Source organism: Mandrillus leucophaeus, unplaced genomic scaffold, assembly GCF_000951045.1.
Source record: "Mandrillus leucophaeus isolate KB7577 unplaced genomic scaffold, Mleu.le_1.0 Scaffold1222, whole genome shotgun sequence".
In the NCBI taxonomy this organism is placed as follows: Eukaryota; Metazoa; Chordata; class Mammalia; order Primates; family Cercopithecidae; genus Mandrillus; species Mandrillus leucophaeus.
Genome location: NW_012100566.1, coordinates 482079 through 503437, shown reverse-complemented (window position 1 = coordinate 503437; position 21359 = coordinate 482079). Strand labels below are relative to the sequence as shown.

The window sequence follows — 21359 nt, the reverse complement described above, 5'->3', positions numbered from 1 at the left end:
GCAGAGGTCTGCCCTTCGGCAGCAGCTTCTACCTATTATCGTAGTTCTGTGTGCTGGAGAGAGCAACTTCTCTTTTCTGCGTAATTCTTGTAAATCTTAAAATACAAGATTTTCTTAAAGCATTCCCTTCTCCTGGGTCAAATTCTCATTCCCATTTCTTGTATGACATGGGGTATAGACAAGTGCTGTCCAATGGCACTTTCTGCAGTGATAGAAGTATTCCGTATCTGTGTTGTACCTGGTGGTAGCCATTAGACATGTGAATATCGGACACTTAAAATGTGGCAAGTGTGACCCAGGAATTGAATTTTCAGTGTCAATTTAAATAGCCACTCATAACTAGTGGCTGTTATACTGGAAAATGCAAGTCTAGAGCCTTAAAGTCCGCCCCATCACACACCTGTCTGGCATGACAGTGTAAGCACAATGGCCAGAACAAGATAATTGAGATGTGGTCTGACTTATACAGAATGTGGTGGGGTCATCTCTCGACCAGAATACCGAACATTAATGAAGCTTAAGATTATATTAGCATTTTAAGCACCATGTTGTATTATTGGCTCATACTGAGTTTGTGGTCAGCTGTTGTCAGTAAGCTTGTTGTCGCTTTTCACAAGAATTGCTTTCACATAGGCCTTGTAAAAATGCTTGATTAAAATTCCAAAACACTGCCTTATCCCAGCTCAATTCTCATCTTGCTATTTAGTACGTTGAGAGGTTTTGGATCACGAGTCATCTAACATATGAATTACACTTTTAGTTTTTTGGTGTTTGCACTTGACCATTCACATCTCTATGTTCATACAAATGTGGACAGCACAGGGCCACAGTAGCTGCCACTAGCTGCTTCCCTAAAGATTAATGCCAGTCTGTGAATAAAGACTAGGGATATGAACTCACCTGCCTGTATGATAATTGTCACCACATTTTCTATGTCTTATTCACAAGGACAAGATAAATACTCGGGTGAAATAAAGCTATTCTGTGTCTGCATTCTAGTCCATTGGTCTGTGCACCATATCAGAAAATAAAACGAAATTAGTTTAACTGGATGTGTTTATATGGAATCAGTCGTCTATATGGTAACTTGATGCAGTGTTTTCTGGTTTGTACTATCATCTGAAGTGAAAATTCTTTAGGCTAATTAAAAAATATATACAAATCTAAGTTGTTTTTTTTTTTTCAGTAAAACAGACTACAGTAACTTAATGGTTTTATTTTGGTGTTTAGAGAAAAACTAGTTTTACTCATTGAATTTCTGTTGAAGGCATGCTATTAAGCATGATGGACTGAGTGCATTTATTTCACTCTGCTCCTTCCTAAAAATCCCTTTAAAATAAAAGTAAAGGAATAAAAAAGTGCATACCAATGGGAGCAAAGAGAAAATAGAGAACACGAAGAAAGGATATAGTTCAAATGAAAGATACCATACAAATTTTGCAAGCAAATGGATAACTTGTAACTGACTTAAAAGTGAGAAAAAGTGAAGTTGATCCAAAAAAAAAAAAACAAACAAAAGAAAAAAGATGCTTCAGAACCTCAAAGTGGCTTAGGAATTTAGAACCTGTAAAGATGGGAGTGCAGAGTAGGACTGAAAACAGGATTGGTTAAAACTTTTGTATAGCAAGATAGAAGTAATCAGACCTCCAGGTTTCTCCTCCAAAGCTCAAAGCCCAGTAACGATCTTTCCCATGACACAGAGGTTTGGAAATTTAATTTTGGGAGACCTTAAATAGAAAGTCTCTGGGATTCAGGACACAGGCCCAGCTGTGTTGGGGTAATGATTGAGGGGGGCCACATCTTCTAAAATCAGGAAAATTAAGTCAAATTTCAATACTGAAGACAACACCCCGACCCCTCAGTTTATTTCCTGTTAGCCTTCCCAGATGGTAGCATCCAAGCTGTACGCACCAGACTGGAGACTGGAGAATTTGAGAGAAGATTCACAGAAACTGACATGTGGCCATTTCATCCTGAAATAGGTCCCTCCTTCACCTGTGCTGGCACTCACTATTCAGCAAGCCCATACCACACACAGCCCTCAGGAGGCTCTTAGTGCTGCTTTTTATTAAGTATAAATGAGTAGCCAGTGATCATCAGACTTTTGAAGATATTTCTAACAATGAAGTCAGAGTCTGAAACAAACGAGGAATGAGAATCAGAGACAAATGGAAGGAGAAAGGAACATCAAAACAAATTTAATATCTTTGGAGAGAAAAGAAAAGGTACTATGTCCACAAAATCAGAAAAACATGGTGAAAAAAAAAACAGTAAAAGGAATATTCAGGAAAGTTAACAATACGATACCAGACACTTTAAAAAGGTAATAAAAGTGTTGGAAGAAAGTTGAAAATCTCAGAAAAAAGGACCAAAAAACAAAGGGTTGGAAATCATGGGAAGAAAAAATAAGAAAACAGGAAGATGAACTAAAAAGGCTAGCAGTTATCTAATTGGAATTTCACAAAGAGATGTCAGTGGAGATAGAAAGGAGGAAACTATGAAAGATACAAAATTTTGAATTTCCTGAAACTGAGGAATATACATTTCTAGATTGAAAGGACCTGCTGAGTGACGTCTCAATGAAAACAAGGCAAAGGTGGTCCTGTGAGGACTGTGCTCCTAGCGCATCACCATCACCTGGGAACTTGGTAGAAATGCAGCTTCCTTGGTCCCCACCCATGCCTAGTGAAACAGAAGCCCTGAAGGTGTGGGCTTAACAATCTGGGCTTACAGAAGCCCCTGCCCACCAATTCTGACGTGTGCTAAAGTTTGCAAAACACTGGTGCAGAGAGTCAGAACGGCCTCTGGCTCCCCAAGCTGGCATCATCCATGAGCAGTGTCTTCAAAATGCTAAGAGAGGTCGGGCACGGTGGCTCCCGCCTGTAATCCCAGCACTTTGGGAGGCTGAGGCAGGTGGATCACGAGGTCAGGAGATCGACACCATCCTGGCCAACATGGTGAAACTCCACCTCTACTAAAAATACAAAAATTACCTGGGTGTGGTGGCGTGTGCCTGTAATCCCAGCTACTCGGGAGGCCGAGGCCGGAGAATTGCTTGAACCAGGGAGTCGGAGGTTGCAGTGAGCCGAGATCGTGCCACTGCATTCCAACCTGGCAACAGAGACAGACTCCATCTCAAAAATAATCCTAAGAGAAAAGGATTGATAACCTAAACTATACACTCCCAAATCCTGTAAGGATATTTTCAAACAGGAAGTGACAGCTTTTACACATGGTTTCTTGCAAAACTAACAAAAGATAGACCCCAGGAAAATGAAGGAGCAAGCTGAGAAAGAGGAAGACTAGACATCCAGGTAAGGGGACTCCCAGGAGGAGAGAGGTGAAAGAAACCCCCAAGAGGGAGGGTAGGTTCTACAAGAGGCTGCAATATTTACATGATGCAGCTGGATGACTTCTCAGCATCAAATCTGGTCATTTGCAGTGTTTCTCATCCAGATCTAGAGTCACAACTCAGTAGAGCTGGAAGATACCATTTCATTTCATTTCATTTCATTTCATTTCCCTTTGTTTACAGGACAGAAAACTAAGGTTCACAAAAACGTAGTAGATCAAGACACGAAACCGGGAATAGAATTCCTGTCCGGGGAGGTGTAGTTTGAGTTATTGTGTCAGATCTTATCAGCAGGTTGATTAATGTAGAGTATCACAGTTTTATGTTTACACTTTCTGGCTGGCAGCAGTAATGGACATTCTGTTTTCTGATGTTCATATGCATTTTGAACAATAGCTAAGGTAAATCCTTATGGTGCAGTCTACAGCTGCTCTTGAGTGTCTGAACTCTAGTTTGTTCACTCTGGGGTCTTGAACTCATTCATTTTATCCTGAGTTCTGGGGAACCAAAGGTAAATCAGAGGTTCTCTCCACTCACAAGTAAATCGCAAGCCTAGTAGAGGAGACTCAAACCAGATCAATGGTCCGAACTGTGAAAATGACTGTGGAAGGCCTCTGCCCCAAAGAAGAAATAGGAAAATTTTTTAAGTTTACTAAATCAGAGTAGAGTCCATTTTTATTGTACATAAATTACTTCAGATTAAATATTTTTTCAATGTTTTCTTTATCCTGTTGTCTTCCAGGATTTGCTTTTTAAATTCCCATTTACATAAAGGACTAGATTGAATTTATACTTGGGGATCAAAGAAGGGCTGTTTGCTATGTGGTATGAATGGGGCTTTTGACTTCTTTTTCTTTTATTGATCTTTTGTTGTTGTTGTGTTAAGAGACAGGGTCTTGCTATGTTGCTCAGGCTGAATTTGAACTCCTGGTCTTAAGTAGTCCTCCCACTTCAGCCTTCCAAATAGCTGGAATTGCTTGCATGCACCATGGAGCTTGGCTCATATTTCTTTTTTCATTTTTAACGTGTTATGACTAGTGCATGAATAAGACACTGATTATTGCAGGACCTCTATATTAAAATATTAATATGTGGCCATCTTTATTATGTTTGTGATCCAAAGGATAATTATATTTTATGTTGACCTGGCTTTTTGCTGAAAGAACTGACTCTTTGCTTTTTTTTTTTTTTTTTTTTTTGAGACAGAGTTTCACACTGTTGCTCAGGCTGGAGTGCAGTGGCATGATCTCCGCTCACTGCAACCTCTCTGCCTCCTGGGTGCAAGCAGTTCTCCTGCCTCAGCCTCCCAAGTAGCTGGGACTACAGGTGCGTGTCACCATGCCCGGCTAATTTTTTTTTGTATTTTTAGTAGAGACGGGGTTTCACCATGTTGGCCAGGTTGGTCTCGATCTCCTGACCTTGTGTTCCACCTGCCTCGGCCTCCCAAAGTGCTGGGATTATAGGCGTGAGCCACCATGCCCGGCCTGACTCTTTGCTTCTTACACCAAAACACGTTTGCTGGTTAGTGTCCTTAATTCTTCATCAAGAATCTGTCTCCTTACACAAGTTTCCTCCGTTGGCTTTATTCTTTGATTCCACAGTACCAATGGACCAGTCTAAACATGTGTTCTTTTAATGAAACCTCTTAATTATCTTTTTAGAAAAGAGATGAGCAGAGACTGTTTATTTTTTATCTATATGAGAGGAGTTCTTTGCTTGCCAAATTTCTGTTAAAAGTTGCCTGATATTATGGGGTGTTAGTTATTCCAGCCAAGATAGTTTTCAGGGAAGCTTTCGGAAGGGAGTGGGGATTATTGTTGGAAATATAAGTGACCTTTATTTAATGTGTTGGTAGAATGTAGTGTTTTCTTTAACAGTTTGTAATTCCTTTATAAACGGTGCTAAGCTGGTTGTTTGCAAGTTATATATAGAAATTAGTATTTCCTTGGGGCCAGGCTTGACTGTACCAGTCAATACATTTAATCTGCTTGCTTGATGGTTGTTTGTATGGGATGACCGTAGATTCAGCAATTCGTTAGTTGCAGTCACTGAATTGGACTTAGGATTGTGGTTAGAGTGATGCATTCTAAGAAAAGACAGTATTGCAAACATAAAAAATGGCTTCACATTAAATTTCAGTGCACACATCCTCTAAAAGGAAAATGCTGCATGCAGATACCTTCTCTAAATTGCCTAGATTGCATGTCCTTACACATCACAGCTACAAGGTCTTAAGCTGCCTGTTATCTCGTGTACTAGGGAGGAGACAGCTAAAACTATTGACAGATATCCCTTATTCAACAGGAAGCTACACTTTGGTTGGTTTAGGAATTCCAGCGTCAGAAAACCTGATATTCTGGTTCCTCACTAACAAAGAATATTCCACTCTGTGGTTCTCCTTTCAGACCCTGGAATTAAATTAACACCATTTATATCCACTTAAGAGAGCGTGAAGGTTCTTTTGAGACAGTTATGCTTTCTGGAGATTACAGTGAATCAAGAAGTAGAACCGATCATCACACTAAGTGGTCATATCACTAACCTCATAAGTTATATTTTGATGTTGTTAATTTAGTCCAGATTTAGATTCAAGGCAGGTGTTGAGTATCCAGACAAACTAGCATAGTTCTTATATGTGAGAATAACACACTTATCCATTTTCTTAGTGATTACAGATGCATTAAAATGCCAGTATTGAGCTGTTCTGCGCAGTAGCATCTCACACCTGAGCACAAGGGGACCCTAGTCTGCACTCTGTGTCTTAGAAAACCCATATCAGAAGCACCAAGTGCAATGGTAATGGATAGTGAATGAGAACTCCAGGAGAGCTGAACTGGGTCCCCGTGGCCAGAGGCTGCAGAGCTGGAAGAACTGATCCTGTATGTCAGGGAAGGAGAAAAGCACAGCGTGTGCCCTGGAAACCAGAGGAAGTGTGGTGCTTTGCCCCAAAGTGGGCATCAAGGTCACCTGTCATCCTTCTGTCATCTGTCCTGCATGGAGTTAGTAGCCTCCAATTGGTGCCCTTGCACCTGGTCGTGCCCTCCTCATCCCAGTCTTTCCACCCACAGCCATCAGAGTAGCCTTTCTAAAATGTACATGTGATATTGTCACCCCACCATTTGACATCCTCTGGCCCCTCCCCACAGTTGACCTTGAGATAAAGGTCAAATGCCTGATGTGGTTTCCAGGGCCCAACTTGACGGCTCTCATCTCCCAGCGGCCTCACTCTTGAGCCTCTTCTTTCTCCAGTCTCCACCTGTGCACTCTGTACTCAGCCATCAGGTGTTCCTTCATTTCCTCAAAGGGAAGCCTTGCTCTGCTCTCACGTGCCCAAATCTTTGCCTCTGCTTGGAGCACTAGCCTCTACTGTCCCTCGCTGAGCTAACTCATCCTGCAGATCTCAGTGTGGCCGTTTCTTCCCTTCCTTTGGGAAGTTTTGCTGACCTCCAATATTCTCCCTACCACTGTATAGAAGTCTGTCCACAGTACCTCCACTGCCCACTCTTCCTTTCCCGTTGCTGGACTTACCACACTGTGGACAGCTCCCTGTTGCCTGCTGTTCTCCCCACTAGACTTTAAGCTCTGTGAGGTCAAGGGGCATGTCCATCTTGCTCATGTAGAACTCCAGCACTCTCAGAGTTAAATATCATCAGATGAAAATGGCAAGCCATGTTTGCCTCTGCATTTTAAAGGTGTTTGGCAAAGTCGGCTGAAAAGTGAAATGGGCAACAAAATGAAACCATTATCGTTGGACCCAAGAAGCCGAGGCCAAAATACCTGGGACTCCTGTTTTTCCAGTGGCCTCTTAGAAGCCTGAGGGAACCATCTGGCATTCCTGACCAACCCAAGTCCCCAGGTCTGTGTGTCCACAAGGGACTAATTATACTTCACTTCAGAAATTATTTAACCGTGGAACTCCCTGTACTATCAACAAACATAGAGGACCAAAATATTCCTAGTCTCTAAGATGGATTTGTACGAGACTGAAATACCTTCCAGTATTTACAGTTTGTTTTGTGATTTTTGAACAATGGAAAGATGGTATTTCCACATTCAGTAATGGAAAAAGGTATTCGGAGTTCTGTTTTTGTTCAAGCGTTGCACGTTTCCTGCCAAAAATATTAATTAACTACAGTGCTTTTTAATGTGTTGATCAAGTTTGGGCTTTATTCCTATTTGGAGAAAAATGAAAGCTGGGGTTGAGTTGAATCTTTGTCGTCTAGAACTGGATATTTTTGACCAACTCCATAAATTTTTTTTTTTGAGGATTTTAGACGATAAAACAGATTTTTTAATCTAGTTTTTTAAGGTAGTTGTCTCCCATTCTTAGCCCTCTTCATTATACAAAACAAGTTTTTTGTTTGTTCGTTTTGTTTTAAACCGGTTTGGTATATGTCAGGTGGTTACTTGCTGGTTAGTCTGAGAGCTAATAAGAAATGGGTATTTGGATTTAATTCAGTTCCATTAGGACAGATTTAAATTTTTGTGATACAAGGACTATTATTCTGGCAGTTGTAAGGGATTTTTGTGCTAGGAAGCAGTGCTGACAAAGACAGCACTGTGCACGCGCCATCTATAACTGAGCACTTTCACACTGCAATTTAGGAGGTGTGCAGTTCAGGAAATTGCTGGCTTTGGCTGGAGCATACTTTTACTGCAAGGAAAATTTTATTCGTCACTCAAGTAATTGGCAGTTTTAATACCTTGTTCATAATTACCTTATAAACAAACGAATATATAAACCAAAGATTGTATGGTCTGTTATCTAACTTGTAGCCTTATTTGACCAATGTGATAGACACCTGTGGGCCTCCCCGCCCCCACCACCAACTGATTTGCTTTATTTGTTGCACACATCCATAGCTGAGTGTTTTGTTTTTGTTGTTGTTAAATACAAATGTAGCTATACGTGCCTGAGACAGCCTGGGGACCAAAACCAGATGCAAAGTTTGAAGGGAGATAGGGCTAGGGATGGGGGAAGGGATAGAGGGAGGGGCACTCGGGCACTTCAGAGTGACTCTAGTGTTTGTAGGAGGACATCCTGCTAATGCAAACATTTGGATTATGCATTTAAGAGAAAACTTTGGTCCCCTAGAGCAGTGTGGTTTTATTTAACCCACACACCCTGACCCTAAGGCCTTGTGGCTTGTCTCCTGGATGGAATCCATCTCCGGGACCTAGGAATTGACTAATTGTCTCACTTGCATTACCCTATACCTCACAGCTAGATCAAGGACTTTATACGCAGGCAAATCCAGATGTGGGAAATGGTCAAAATCAGAGGTCATGGCTGACTTGACTCTAAACAAAAGCCTGTGAGACTTTATGGGAATCTGAAGGGCTTGATATTCATTTGTGACTTGTACGTAGTACTGCTGAATCATCTCTTTTTTAAAACTTTACTATCATCATAAAGTTCAGCTCTTAAGATATACATTGTCTATGCTAGTTACCTGACATTAGATTTTCTGATGACTTGGATTTTAAAGTTGGAAAAAGACAATCCACCCACAGTCCTTAAAAATACTATGCAGAAGGGTTTTAACAATATTTCGAGAAGCTTTCTGAATTTGTTCTTTAAATATAAAATGTATGCCCGTTTTCTCCCCTTATTCTCTTGTGAAGAAGGTAGCACCTGACAGAAAGTCAGCCATCTGACGCTAGTAGATGGTAAATACATGCAAGCCCCGGGGCCGCCTCTCACCTGCAAAGTGGGCAAGCACAGATTGGGAGGGCCTCTGTTCTGTGGCATTCTTAGTGTTGGCATGATGATGGCTCAGTGAGCCAGGGTAGATTCCCAGATCAGTTTAAAACCAGAAGTTCAGCATTTTTGCAAGGTGGGAAGTAGGGGCCTTTTCAAGGGAGGTACATATCTGTATAAGAAATTAAATGCCAGAGTATCTTTCATACTCTGTATTCTATGAAAGAAGCCTTAAGGGATTGCTTCAGGAACAATCGGGCTTATTCTTTGAGCTGATCGGGAATGCTTGAACTTGTTAGGTGAAAAGCCCTAGTTTTAAAATGTTTTGTTATGTCTGTACCAGAGAAATGTTATTATCATTAAAGGGTGTAATATATGAAAAGAGTTTAGCAAAGGGCTTGGCACTTAATCGATCCTCAATATTATTAGATTTTATACACATTCTAAGGGTGATACATAGAGAGAATTCTGCTTCTAAGAATATCTCAGTATGGCAGAGAAGACCAGTGGTGTAAGTTCAACATCAGCTTGCAGCACAAGATTTTGTGAAAATATATAAGAGGTACACCTCGCTTGGAAATCTACTGTGATAGTGAGAGACCGATGAGTTAAAATAATGCAGAAGAGCTCAGAACACTATAGAAATCCAGTTTTGGGTACAAAAAACACACAAGATATATTTTGCAAGTTTTCTTTTTAGTTGAAGATTAACTGCAGACCATGTACAAACATCAGTGTGTGACTTACATAAGACACAGAATTCTGTTTAGAGCATTCAGATTGTTTCATTGTTCCTTGCATCGTAAAGAGGAGAACTTTCTATGATTTGTAGATATCCTTTCTACCTTAATGTTATTTTCTCCTGCCAAAAGATGGTCTAAAAAAGACCAAACTTCCTGATCTAATGTGACAAGATGGCTTGCACATCCATTTGATTGCTGTTTTAACAAAATTGTCATTTAATGCTGCATTTTCCCTCAGGAGTTACTATATTGATTGATGACTTTTTAAGAACTTTGAAATGGCCTCTTTTTTTTTCTGTTTGTTTCTTTCCATTTGTTCAGTAGAACACTCACCAATAGAACTTTACACAATGGTAGAAGCATTCTGTATGTGTGCCGTACCATTTGATAGCTACCAGGACTGTATGGCTATTGAGCACTTGAAATGTGGCTGCTGTGACTAAGGAGCTAAATGTTAGCATTTAATTTGAATTAATTTAAATTTAAAGAGGCTGGCTCGTGGCTGCCATACTGGACATCATGGTCTGATGTTTAAGACTTTTAATGTAAAACATGTTTTGATCTAATTATGCCAAGGGATTATTCAAACTGGAGTGCTCTTATGTAATACTTTTGTACTATTGAAAGGACTGGAGCATATTCATTGATATTGAAGACTATGGCAGTGCCTTGAAACTTGCTGTTTCTTAAAGAAAAGGGGATCTCTCTAGAATGGTTCTAAAAAATCCCCAATCTGACAAGTATTTTAAATTCATTAGCACCTGTAATATGGGCACTTTTCAACAGAAGAATCAGAAATAGATTAGGAATCAAGAAGGAGGAACAGGGAATTAACTCATCAGTGCCTGGTATGCCACCTTGGTTGTTAGGCATTTTGTATACCATTTAATAAGGAGAAGGGAGAAGAGCTGTTAAGAAAAATAGCCAGGTGTGGTGGCTCACACCTGTAATCCTAGCACTTTGGGAGGCTGAGGCTGGAGGACTGCTTGAGGCCAGTAGTTGAAACCAGTCTAGACAACATAGTGAGACCCCCACTGTACAAAAAATTAGCGAGGTGAGGTGGCACTTACCTGTAGCCCTAGTTACTTGGAAGCTGAGGTGGGAGTGTTCCTTGAGCCCAGGAGTTTGAGCTGCAGTGAGCTATGAGTGTGCCACTGCACTGTAGCCTAGGTGACAGAGTGAGACCCTGTCTCTAAAAAATAACAATAAATAAAAAAATTTTTTAAAAAGAAAAATAGAATAAAGAAACATCCAACCGTTGTCTTTAAGTGCATAGCATTTAGACAGCCATAGCTGCTAAACAGTACCCCAGATTTATATAGGAATGTTTTCCACATATTCGAATATTATGATTTATAATTTAATGAGTAACTTAAAATGGCCATGGTATTGCTGTTTAACTTTTAAAAGTACTGTTTAGTCAGTTCCATATTTCTGAAGAACCAGTCAGGAATAGAAAATATTTGTCTTCTTTCAGATTGTTGCACCATTAACCTTGTTAACGGTGCTTTCTTTTAATTCTAGGGCTGGAAACAGGATTGTTGAAATACTACCTGAACATCTGAAAGAGTTTCAGTCCCTTGAAACTTTGGACCTTAGCAGCAACAATATTTCAGAGCTCAAAACTGCGTTTCCACCCCTACAGCTCAAATATCTGTAAGTGAAGTTTTCTTTAGCAAAAACTTTCACCTGTAATGAAAATATTATAATGAAAAAATATAACAAACTTTGTCTACTTTACTACTGATGGATCAAAAGTATAATTTATTGACTTGAAATTTGCTGTAAGCTTGAACGACCACAATCTGCAGTTTATTCTTATACTTTCAGGTTATAAAAAAATTACATATTTTTTATTAGAAAACCTAGATGGTGTGAAAAGTGCTCATTTTTTTAAAAAAATCAAAATCAGACCATTGCTGTGTATTATTAATAAATGAATGTCCTAAAAAGTGGATATTTATAAAAAAAAAGTTGCATCCGTCACATATTTTAATCACTGTTTTCCCAGCAATATGTGTGAATCTTAGCATCTGTCCTTGAGGACCTAAAAAGTAATTTTTTTAAGTTTCCGTTGATGGTTAGGTTCTCTGGAGACTACTTTTTTTTTTTTTTTTTTTTTTAATTATACTTTAAGTTCTAGGGTACATGTGCATAACGTGCAGGTTTGTTACATATGTATACTTGTGCCATGTTGGTGTGCTGCACCCATCAACTCGTCAGCACCCATCAACTCGTCATTTACATCAGGTATAACTCCCAGTGCCATCCCTCCCCTCTCCCCCCTGGAGAATCCTTCTAATACAGAGATGGCCTGCACTTTAACTTGCAAATAAATCAGAAGGAGAAGCTCATCTTTAAACTTTCAACAGGTATCTCAACAGCAACCGAGTCACATCAATGGAATCTGGGTATTTTGACAGTTTGGCCAATACACTCCTTGTGTTAAAGCTGAACAGGAACCGAATCTCAGCTATCCCACCCAAGATGTTTAAACTGCCCCAACTACAACACCTGTAAGTAAAATGTTCTCTTAGATACTGTTTCTCACCTCCCCCAAACCCTTGGTGTCTATTCCTTAAAATCCACAATGTGGCAAAAAGGAGTTTAGAAACAAGAATGTAGCTGCCTTTCCTTTGAGAATTGGAGCTATAGAATCTCCAAATTGGAAAGAGTCTTAAATGTCACCTCGTCACCTCCTCACCTTGTGCCAGCTGCTGCTTGACAAGACACGTTAGATTGTTACTGAAAGAGTGAACAGTGTAATCATTGACCAACGCCGGCACAAAAGTGCCATTGTGGCACTGAAAACATCCGCGGTCTCTCAACAGCTGTGGTTTATGAGAATAATACCGGCAACTCCAGGAGTCTCTGATAGCTTAAGTGGCTGTAAAGATCTGTCTCGTTAATAATGGTAGAGCGATCTGTGAACAGACTCCTGCAATAGTGCAACTTTGGCTGCACATTGCAAACATTTGGGGAGCTTTTAAAAATCTCACTGCCCAGGCCACACCCTAGACCTCTGGGGGTCAGATCCAGGCTTCAGAAATTTTTAAAACTCCCAGCTTGGGTCCAGTATGCAACTAAGGCTGAAAACTACTGCCATAAAGAGAAAGCATTAAACCTAAAAAGAATAGTGAAAGATAGTAACCAACTTGTAAACAGATCGTACAGGATAAATTTGAGGCCCAGCTCCTTATAGACCTCATATTTTAGTGTAACATTTAATAATCTCATTCTGGATTGTTTAAAAACAAATCTTAATTTGTTTGTGTCTATCCTGAGTGGACAAGACTTTAGACATTGAAATGCAGTCTAGTTTCAGTATTTTATTATTCCAAAAACACATGACCCATTTCAGTAGGAAATTCACTCCCTGCTTAACAAATTGAAATTCTTTGCAATAAAAATGTTTAGAAACTGAAAACACTCTATGTAATTGAACACTGACTGGTTTAACTATATTGTAGTAATGACACATTTTATTACTACCTCCAGAATTTAATTGTCATGTAAGCTAACTCTTGTAATACTCAATGCAGCGAATTGAACCGAAACAAGATTAAAAACGTAGATGGACTGACATTCCAAGGGCTTGGTGCTCTGAAGTCTCTGAAAATGCAAAGAAATGGAGTAACAAAACTTATGGATGGAGCTTTTTGGGGGCTGAGCAACATGGAAATTTTGTAAGTGTGGGTTATCACAGTTCCTGCTCAGGTAATATGATCATAGAATGCTCAGTGTACATTCAGTAGGTCTTATGTGAAATCCTATGTTAAAAATCTCATCATCCACAATCTTATTTATAATGTAGTATTCAGTTTTGATTCAGGTAATGTGATCGATAATTTGTAAGTACCTAAATTTATAACCACCTAAATTATAAGAATATGTATTTTTTGTTGTTGTTGTTTGCTGACGTCTTCATATAACAAAAGCTTAAACATCTAATAACAGTAGGAATATGTAATAGGTTGTAATCATATGTCCCCTTTGAAGAGACTAGATAATGAAGTTTTGATCCTGCTTTTGATTCTTATTGTAAATGTAGGCACCTGGACCATAACAACCTAACAGAGATTACCAAAGGCTGGCTTTACGGCTTGCTGATGCTGCAGGAGCTTCATCTCAGCCAAAATGCCATCAACAGGATCAGCCCTGATGCCTGGGAGTTCTGCCAGAAGCTCAGTGAGCTGTGAGTTGCCTTTTATTCTCCTCAGGTTTGAGAGCAGGGATCATGCCAGGGCATGAGCTTCTTACCACTGATCTGTGAAATTTTCATAACAAAGTTTCCAAGGTGACAGCTTTTTTCACATACAACCTAGTCTTATTTTTGTTGTGGTAAGTTGAAGCCAATTCTGTTGCAGTTCTATGGCACATTGGCAAAAGCAATGATGGTTATTTTCAAGCAAAGAGAATGTACTGTTTTAATTCCTGAGATTAGAAATATTTACTTGGGTATTATTAAGGCAGAATTTAAAAATAAGGATTAGTGTAGCTCATACGCTACCTGTCTTTTGGAAAAGGAATCATTGCATTGAATTGAAAAATAAAAGCTATTGTTTGTTTTTCTCTTTTTTCTTTACAGGGACCTAACTTTCAATCACTTATCAAGGTTAGATGATTCAAGCTTCCTTGGCCTCAGCTTACTAAATACACTGCACATTGGCAACAACAGAGTCAGCTACATTGCTGATGGTGCCTTCCGGGGGCTTTCCAGTTTAAAGACTTTGTAAGTTAACACATTTTGCTGTCAGTACACGAACCTAATTGGTTCCTAAATGTGCCCACGTTTCTCCTAGCAGATTTCTTTTGTTGTCAAGGAAATGCGTACAGCCTCAGAAGTAGTGTCTTAATCTTTCCCAGATCAGTTTGATTAAAATGGATCCATTTCATCCATATGTGTTTCGTAAAGGGATTAAAAAGGACAGTAATCAGTTTGTTTTGGTGATTACAGTTAACCTTCTCAGGATCTCCAGGAAATTGGTAACTGCTTAAGAGGGAAACAATTTTAAGTCCACTAAGTTTTCTTTATAAAATGCAGATTAAAAATTACTTAGAGCACAAAGGTCTACAAAGGGCAATGAAGGAAGATACTGTTTATCATGCCGGTTATATCCTCAACCTGATCTCCGTCCTAAGAGAAAGAAAAGGGAGTTGAATTAATTGACCTTTGAAAAATTTCTCAAATGGTAATTTAAGGTTGTGCAATGGGCTTTTGATTTTTGCTCTGTCAGAAACTTTTGCTCTGTTCACGATGTGAAGCATTACATAATTGAAAGACATGCTGTATACTTTGGCGAACTTCTGCATGTGTGGTTGGAACAGTGGTTTTAAAGTTTAATGTATTTTTCAGACTGTTCAGATCTTTCAGAATGTAGTCATTTTGATAGAGGAATTAATAGGGCCAGTGTCAACTTTTTCTGATTTTAGGGGAAAACTTAAAATGTGGTTGAGGGAGTCAGGCAGGGTATAAGAAGTAAGTTGGAGAAAAAGAGTTTTCTATTGTTTTGAAAGAGGTGGAGATAATGTGGGAAATTAGGAGAAATTTTTTACAAATCATAAGCCACCTGGGGGGTGATATTAGGCTTTCTGAGCTTATCACTCTAAAGGGAATGCTTCTTTTAAAATTAGGGATCTGAAGAACAATGAAATTTCCTGGACTATTGAAGACATGAATGGTGCTTTCTCTGGGCTTGACAAACTGAGGCGGCTGTGAGTATGAATTGCCTCATAATTTAGCTCACTCTTCGATTTAAAAATTTTGTCTTCACTGAAGTCAGCTATACAAGTTGACATCATGAAGAGATGAAATCGGTGCTTAATCTGGTTACTACCCTTTATCCTCTCCCCAAATGCCTGCTGTTGCACGCGATATATACTATTAACTTTTTCTTCCTTAGGTGAAAGTGTTTTATTCAACACTCTAGTGTGTGTAATTTACTTTAATATCCTCATAATCATTTTCATCTATGTTGAGGGCTTAGACTTTTGGAATTATCATTGCGTAAAAGTTAGTGCATGCACTTCCACATTTTGAAATTCTCAATCTTGTACTGTCCTCGCAGGAATTTTTTTAATGAAGTAATCTAGTAGCGACTGATAATGCTGTGGTAGGTTACAAGCAAAACGGGATGAAAACATCTTATAATTAGCCATAAAACGGTCTTGCAGATGGTCATATTGCATGTTTTAAGCCAGCAGTATTCAAATTCACTTCCCTAGAGTCCTAAACTCCTGTGGATGGAGGGTATCCATAGAGAAGGAGGGGAAGGAGAAAACATTCACTATTATCTGCTCTGTTAGTGTTCTGAGACAGTTTACTTGAAATAAAGTCTCTGCCTCTTCCTAAAAGGACTCTGAAAAACAATTTAACTTAATCAGCAGAGTAACTTACTGAATACCTATTTTTGTTGGGCTCTTTGTTGAATGCTTTGAAAACCGTGTTGAACTACATTATTGAACTAGATGGCGTGGGCACATTTTTACAGGATATATTGTTTATTTGAAGAAAATGGAATTGCTCACACATAATTTAAAAAGCAGTTCTGTTTATGAGAGTTCCACCCCCAAAATGGCTTTTTAATTTAAGTGTTCCAATGTAATTTTTTTCCCCAGGATACTCCAAGGAAATCGGATCCGATCTATTACTAAAAAAGCCTTCACTGGTTTGGATGCATTGGAGCATCTGTGAGTAGCTAGAATTCAGTTACCCTAAAGAGAATCTCTGAGATGGTTTTTACTTATGTGTCATGAAAGATAAAACAAACTGGAATGTGATTTTGTTGGCATCCTTCCAGTTCCATAAAATATATTTAAACATCTCCCTATCTTTCTATCTCTTTCTCTGTCTACCTACTTACCTACCTACCTATATAGAAGTGTACAGGTATATGCTTTCCTTTGTATTTAAGGACAAAAGCTGTATCTCCTTAATGGGTTTTTAATTGTTTTTCTCAAACAGTGATTATTTATTTTTTTAAAAAACCTACTAGATGTAGTTCGTTCACTATATGTCAGGTATGGTACCACATATTCACATATGTTGTCTCACTTAATTTTTAATCAGAATGCAATTCAATAGCTATTATTATCTTTATTGTTAAGCAGAGGTTCTAAGAGTTTATTGACTCCATTGGACAGTTAAAGAGATGACTTGGCTTTTAAAGAACAGAGACAATGTTCCACAGTCCTTAAGGGTGACATAGAAGAGTTTTAGCACTACTTTGAGAATTGTTTGTTGGTCTCTGATTGTTGTTTAATTATGAAACATGCAACCCCCTTACCATTGTTCTCTTTTTTCGTTTGTTTGTTTTCTTTTGTTTCTTCTTGACCCATCAGTTAGTAATTGTCAGAAGCAGGACTCAACCCAGAGCTGCCCCTACTTTCACAGTGCCCCTGCATCATACTAGCTCTTGCCTGTACAATCTCTGCCGCTACTCCCAGTAACTCGTAACTCCTGGCACACATTTCTGAAATGTCATTTAGGGGCTCAGGAATTTTCAGCCACTAAGAGAGGAAAGCTAGCTAACATTGATAGGAATCAAAATTTTGCGTGTTTTAACTAAGGAAACCAACCAGCTGCTTATAACCATGGTTGTATGTTTTACTCTTGTACAGTAAAAGTACAAAGTAATGTATGACTGTTAAGGAATGCTTGTAGCCGGAAGTTTTAATATCTATTAACCAGGACCAAAGAAGTTACAAGTTAAAATACATATTGGGTTCTCCCATGTGTGCTATGTATTGAGAGTGAAGATTTAGCTGTTATCTATAAACCACGTTGTTGTCACCTTCTGACCGCACCGGTTCTTCTGAGGGAGACTTGGATCGTGAGCTGTCCTGACAGTGAACACGGCAGTTCAAATTATAGTAGAATGATTCTGCAAAGCTGAGTTTTGGAAGGGCAGACCAACATTACAGTATTTATTGAAACCGATTATTTTGAAAAGAAAACTAGCCAAAAGGGTTTGTCATTTGGCCCATTCCATTTCTGGGAAAGTGGAATTAGTGGATCAGTGGAGTATTAATCTCTGCTTCAGTTTTCTTAAATCTCCCTTGATTGCCCCAGCCTCTTCGTCTAGCCATGTCTGGTCCCTTCTTTCTTTGTCTTCTCTTCCCCTTGTCTTGCTCAGTATTCCCTTTGTATACTCTGACCCCTGTAAAGAAAAACAGAGTGGTAATCATTCTGGTGAATACTTCAATGCAGACTGCTTATAAGTCTCTGTAAAAAGAGAATTAACCCAGAATATATGTTCATTTTATGAATTTCCTGCCTGAATTATTTGCTTTAACAAGTGTATCTTGTCTGAACGTCTTACTGCGTTTATGTTAGTGAGCTGTGAGTGACAGAATTAGGTTAATGGTTAAAAGCACAGGTTTTGGAATTGAAAATAATTGTTTCAACCCTTACCTTCCCCTTTTGTGCTGAGCTAAATAGTAATACCATCATATTTTGGGTTGTTATAGGAATAAATGCAGTAACACATGTAAATCACTGAACTGAGTGCCTGTCTTCAAAAATACTGTGCAAATGGTGTTTTATAAAAGCATAATTATGAGAAATTTTGTTTGTATATTTAGAAGTTTCTAATAGTTACTAATTTGAATAAAGAGTAATAGAATAAAATAATAGAACAGCTTGGGCCCTAATGAGTCGAATAATCTGTAAGTGATGACATAAAGTGAATCTTTTTCGCTAAAACACAACCTATCTGTGATACAAAATGCCCTGGTTCTTCAGCACAAGCTTTGCAGTGGATTCTTCTGGGGTTGCCCCAGTCATGTATTTCAACACACAGAGGGAGTATTTGTTTGGCAAATGGGGTGGGCAGTGTGGGCCCAAACTTTGTCCAAAAGCACGAAATGATGGTAGTTTGCTCTGATGCATTTGATTTGGTGATTTTTCAGAGACCTGAGTGACAACGCAATCATGTCTTTACAAGGCAATGCATTTTCACAAATGAAGAAACTGCAACAATTGTAAGCTTTTCTTTTCCTTCTAGGAGTCTGAAAGTATAGAGGGGAAAACTGTCATATGGTGTGTCACCCTAGCTTATGTATCTATAAAAAGTGCCTGGCACATTCTTAACATTATTTAATTTTTATACCAGACAACAAAAAAGGAATTTATTTGTTCTTTTTGTTGAAATGAGTTTTTCTTTCTATTTTAAATTTGCAACTTTGTGGGACCAAATATAGTACAGTCACTCAATATAGTATTAATTTTTCAGTTGTAAGGAACTTTTGATAAATCAACACTTCTGTCTCCTTGGGACAGTAAGAACAACAGAAAATCATGCTAGATACATTTCTTGTATTTTAAAATGGACCGTAGAATGCTTATTCCATGGGATGTGTGTATTCAGTTTCCAAATTCATTGCTTTGTTAATATTTACTTGGGTTTAGTTTACTTGTAGAAATCTGCATTTCATACAGAACAAATTGAATATAATTACTCTCCTCAGGCATTTAAATACATCAAGTCTTTTGTGTGATTGCCAACTAAAATGGCTCCCACAGTGGGTGGTGGAAAACAACTTTCAGAGCTTTGTAAATGCCAGTTGTGCCCATCCTCAGCTACTAAAAGGAAGAAGCATTTTTGCTGTTAGCCCAGATGGCTTTGTGTGTGGTGAGTATAAGTATTGCCCTTGCCTTTTATTTATTCTTCTTTTTTCCCCTCCCATTTATCCAAATAATGGTTTCGAATAGATTTATGATCTCTTTATAAAGCTTTTATTTCTGCTGAGGTAGAGGAAAATGGGTCTATAGTTTGCTGATTATTTTAATTTCACAGATGGGAAAGAGAGTTTTCTAAAATTGCTTCATCTTTGTTTTGGCATCAGGATGGTGTGGTGGAAAAAGAATGAAATTGGATCTTGAGAGAATGGAAGGATAATCCCAGCCCTTCTACTTAACTTAAATTCCCTAAATGTTAGTCTCTGCATCCATGAAATGGGGACTCTCTTTTCTTCTCTTCCCAACTCTGAGGCTTGTTGGGAGGCTTACATGAAAGAGATAATTATTAATGATTTATGGGGTGCTAAAAAAATATTGGTAGGTAACATTTACAAGTAATAGGAAATGTGAATTTATTATAAATAATTTTAAGGTCCGTTGTTTTAGCATCCGAGAATCTCAGCATTAGAAATCTAGTTACCTAAACTTTACATAGCTGGATAGTAGCAGATCTGGATTTAAAAGAAAAGTATTCATCTCTGGTGCAATTTTCTGTCTATTACATGATGCTGCTATTTACTATTAGCTGCCGTGGAGACCTCTGTAAAAGTAAATATGTTTTATAAAACAATAAATCAGAATTTGCTTATATTTAAGCATGGGTGTTAAAATATTAAGAACCTTCTTTTGCATTGGCATTTAAAAATTTATTTAAAACTGCTTTGTCCACGATATATATTTTTAGGTTGCAGCATTAAGCAGTGCCAGTAGTTTCTGGAAATAAAACCTCTGATGTAGCTTTTGGAACTGAATAAGCTTTTGGCATTCATCTGTAAGGGCCTGAACTGCTCCTTTCCCATGGTCCTTATTTCATAGTTTTTTTCGTCCCAAGATCTGATCCCCCTATTACTTTGAAACACATATATAGTGTCCATAGTTTTTTTCACTTCCCTGTGAATCTGAACATCGATTTATTAGATGAGAATTTCAGAATAATACAGAAAAGAAACCACCTCGATTACAGTATGCAGACATTGAAAAATAGCAGCATTGGAGTTATCAAAGCATCCCCCATAACCCACTCAACACACATAAAAAGTTTTTTCAAATAGTAGTAGCACCCAAATAGTACACTTTGGTAGATCTCAGATGTTTCCTTCTGAGTTTACATCATCATCACTGAGAAACTGAAGTTCAAAAAGGTAACTTTTCCAAAAAGTAACAGAGCACTAAAAATAACTGTTTAGAATGAAAGAGTTGCTTAGCTCTAATTATAATGTAGCTTTGACAGGGTAGCACAGCAGCGTGATTGGCCGCTCAAAGCTCCAGGCCGAAGCCAGTGTCTTACAGTTTGTTTTAGAGATGCTTTTTCTTTTGCTATCAGCTTTTTTTTTTTTTTGGATCTACTTAAAGTACTGCTTTTTAATAGTGGTTCTGTTTTGGTAAATGGAGTGTTAATGGCTGTCTTTGTTGAGTAATCATGATTGATGTTTGATTTCTTAATTTTGCTGCTCCTTATCTGGAGAGAACATGGGAACAATTGCAGTTTCGTGATAGTAGTAGCATTCAGAAATGATCCATAAGCCTGGAAGTTTTTAAACTGCTTTCTTCTTGTACTTATACAAAGCATAAGGGGTCAGGAATAAACTGTGGATTTTCTGATAGCCCCAAAATAACAGTCTTTTCTCAGGTAATACTGATTGATAAATAGATCTCCATCTGTATTTGAGATGAATGAGTTACTTTATAAACTCTCATTTCAACACGGGGACTGCTAGTCCATCTGGAAAACATACACAAAGGGTAAAACCCAGGCCGCTGTTTTTGCATTTCTTGGTGTTCAGATTTGAGTAGTATTTGGACTCTTGAGCCTTAACATTGTTT

General features: G+C 38.4%; 1 protein-coding gene across 1 annotated transcript in view; it reads left to right on the top strand.

The window, feature by feature from the left end:
• The window catches only part of LRIG3 (leucine-rich repeats and immunoglobulin-like domains 3), a 52698-nt gene that overhangs the window by 16606 nt on the left and 14733 nt on the right, over positions 1–21359 (top strand). Inside the window, exons 4-12 of the mRNA XM_011971455.1 lie at positions 11321–11452; positions 12169–12312; positions 13339–13482; positions 13848–13991; positions 14385–14528; positions 15431–15511; positions 16415–16486; positions 18707–18778; positions 19265–19428. Coding sequence (XP_011826845.1) covers positions 11321–11452; positions 12169–12312; positions 13339–13482; positions 13848–13991; positions 14385–14528; positions 15431–15511; positions 16415–16486; positions 18707–18778; positions 19265–19428 — 1097 coding nt within the window. The remainder of the gene's footprint in view (positions 1–11320; positions 11453–12168; positions 12313–13338; positions 13483–13847; positions 13992–14384; positions 14529–15430; positions 15512–16414; positions 16487–18706; positions 18779–19264; positions 19429–21359) is intronic.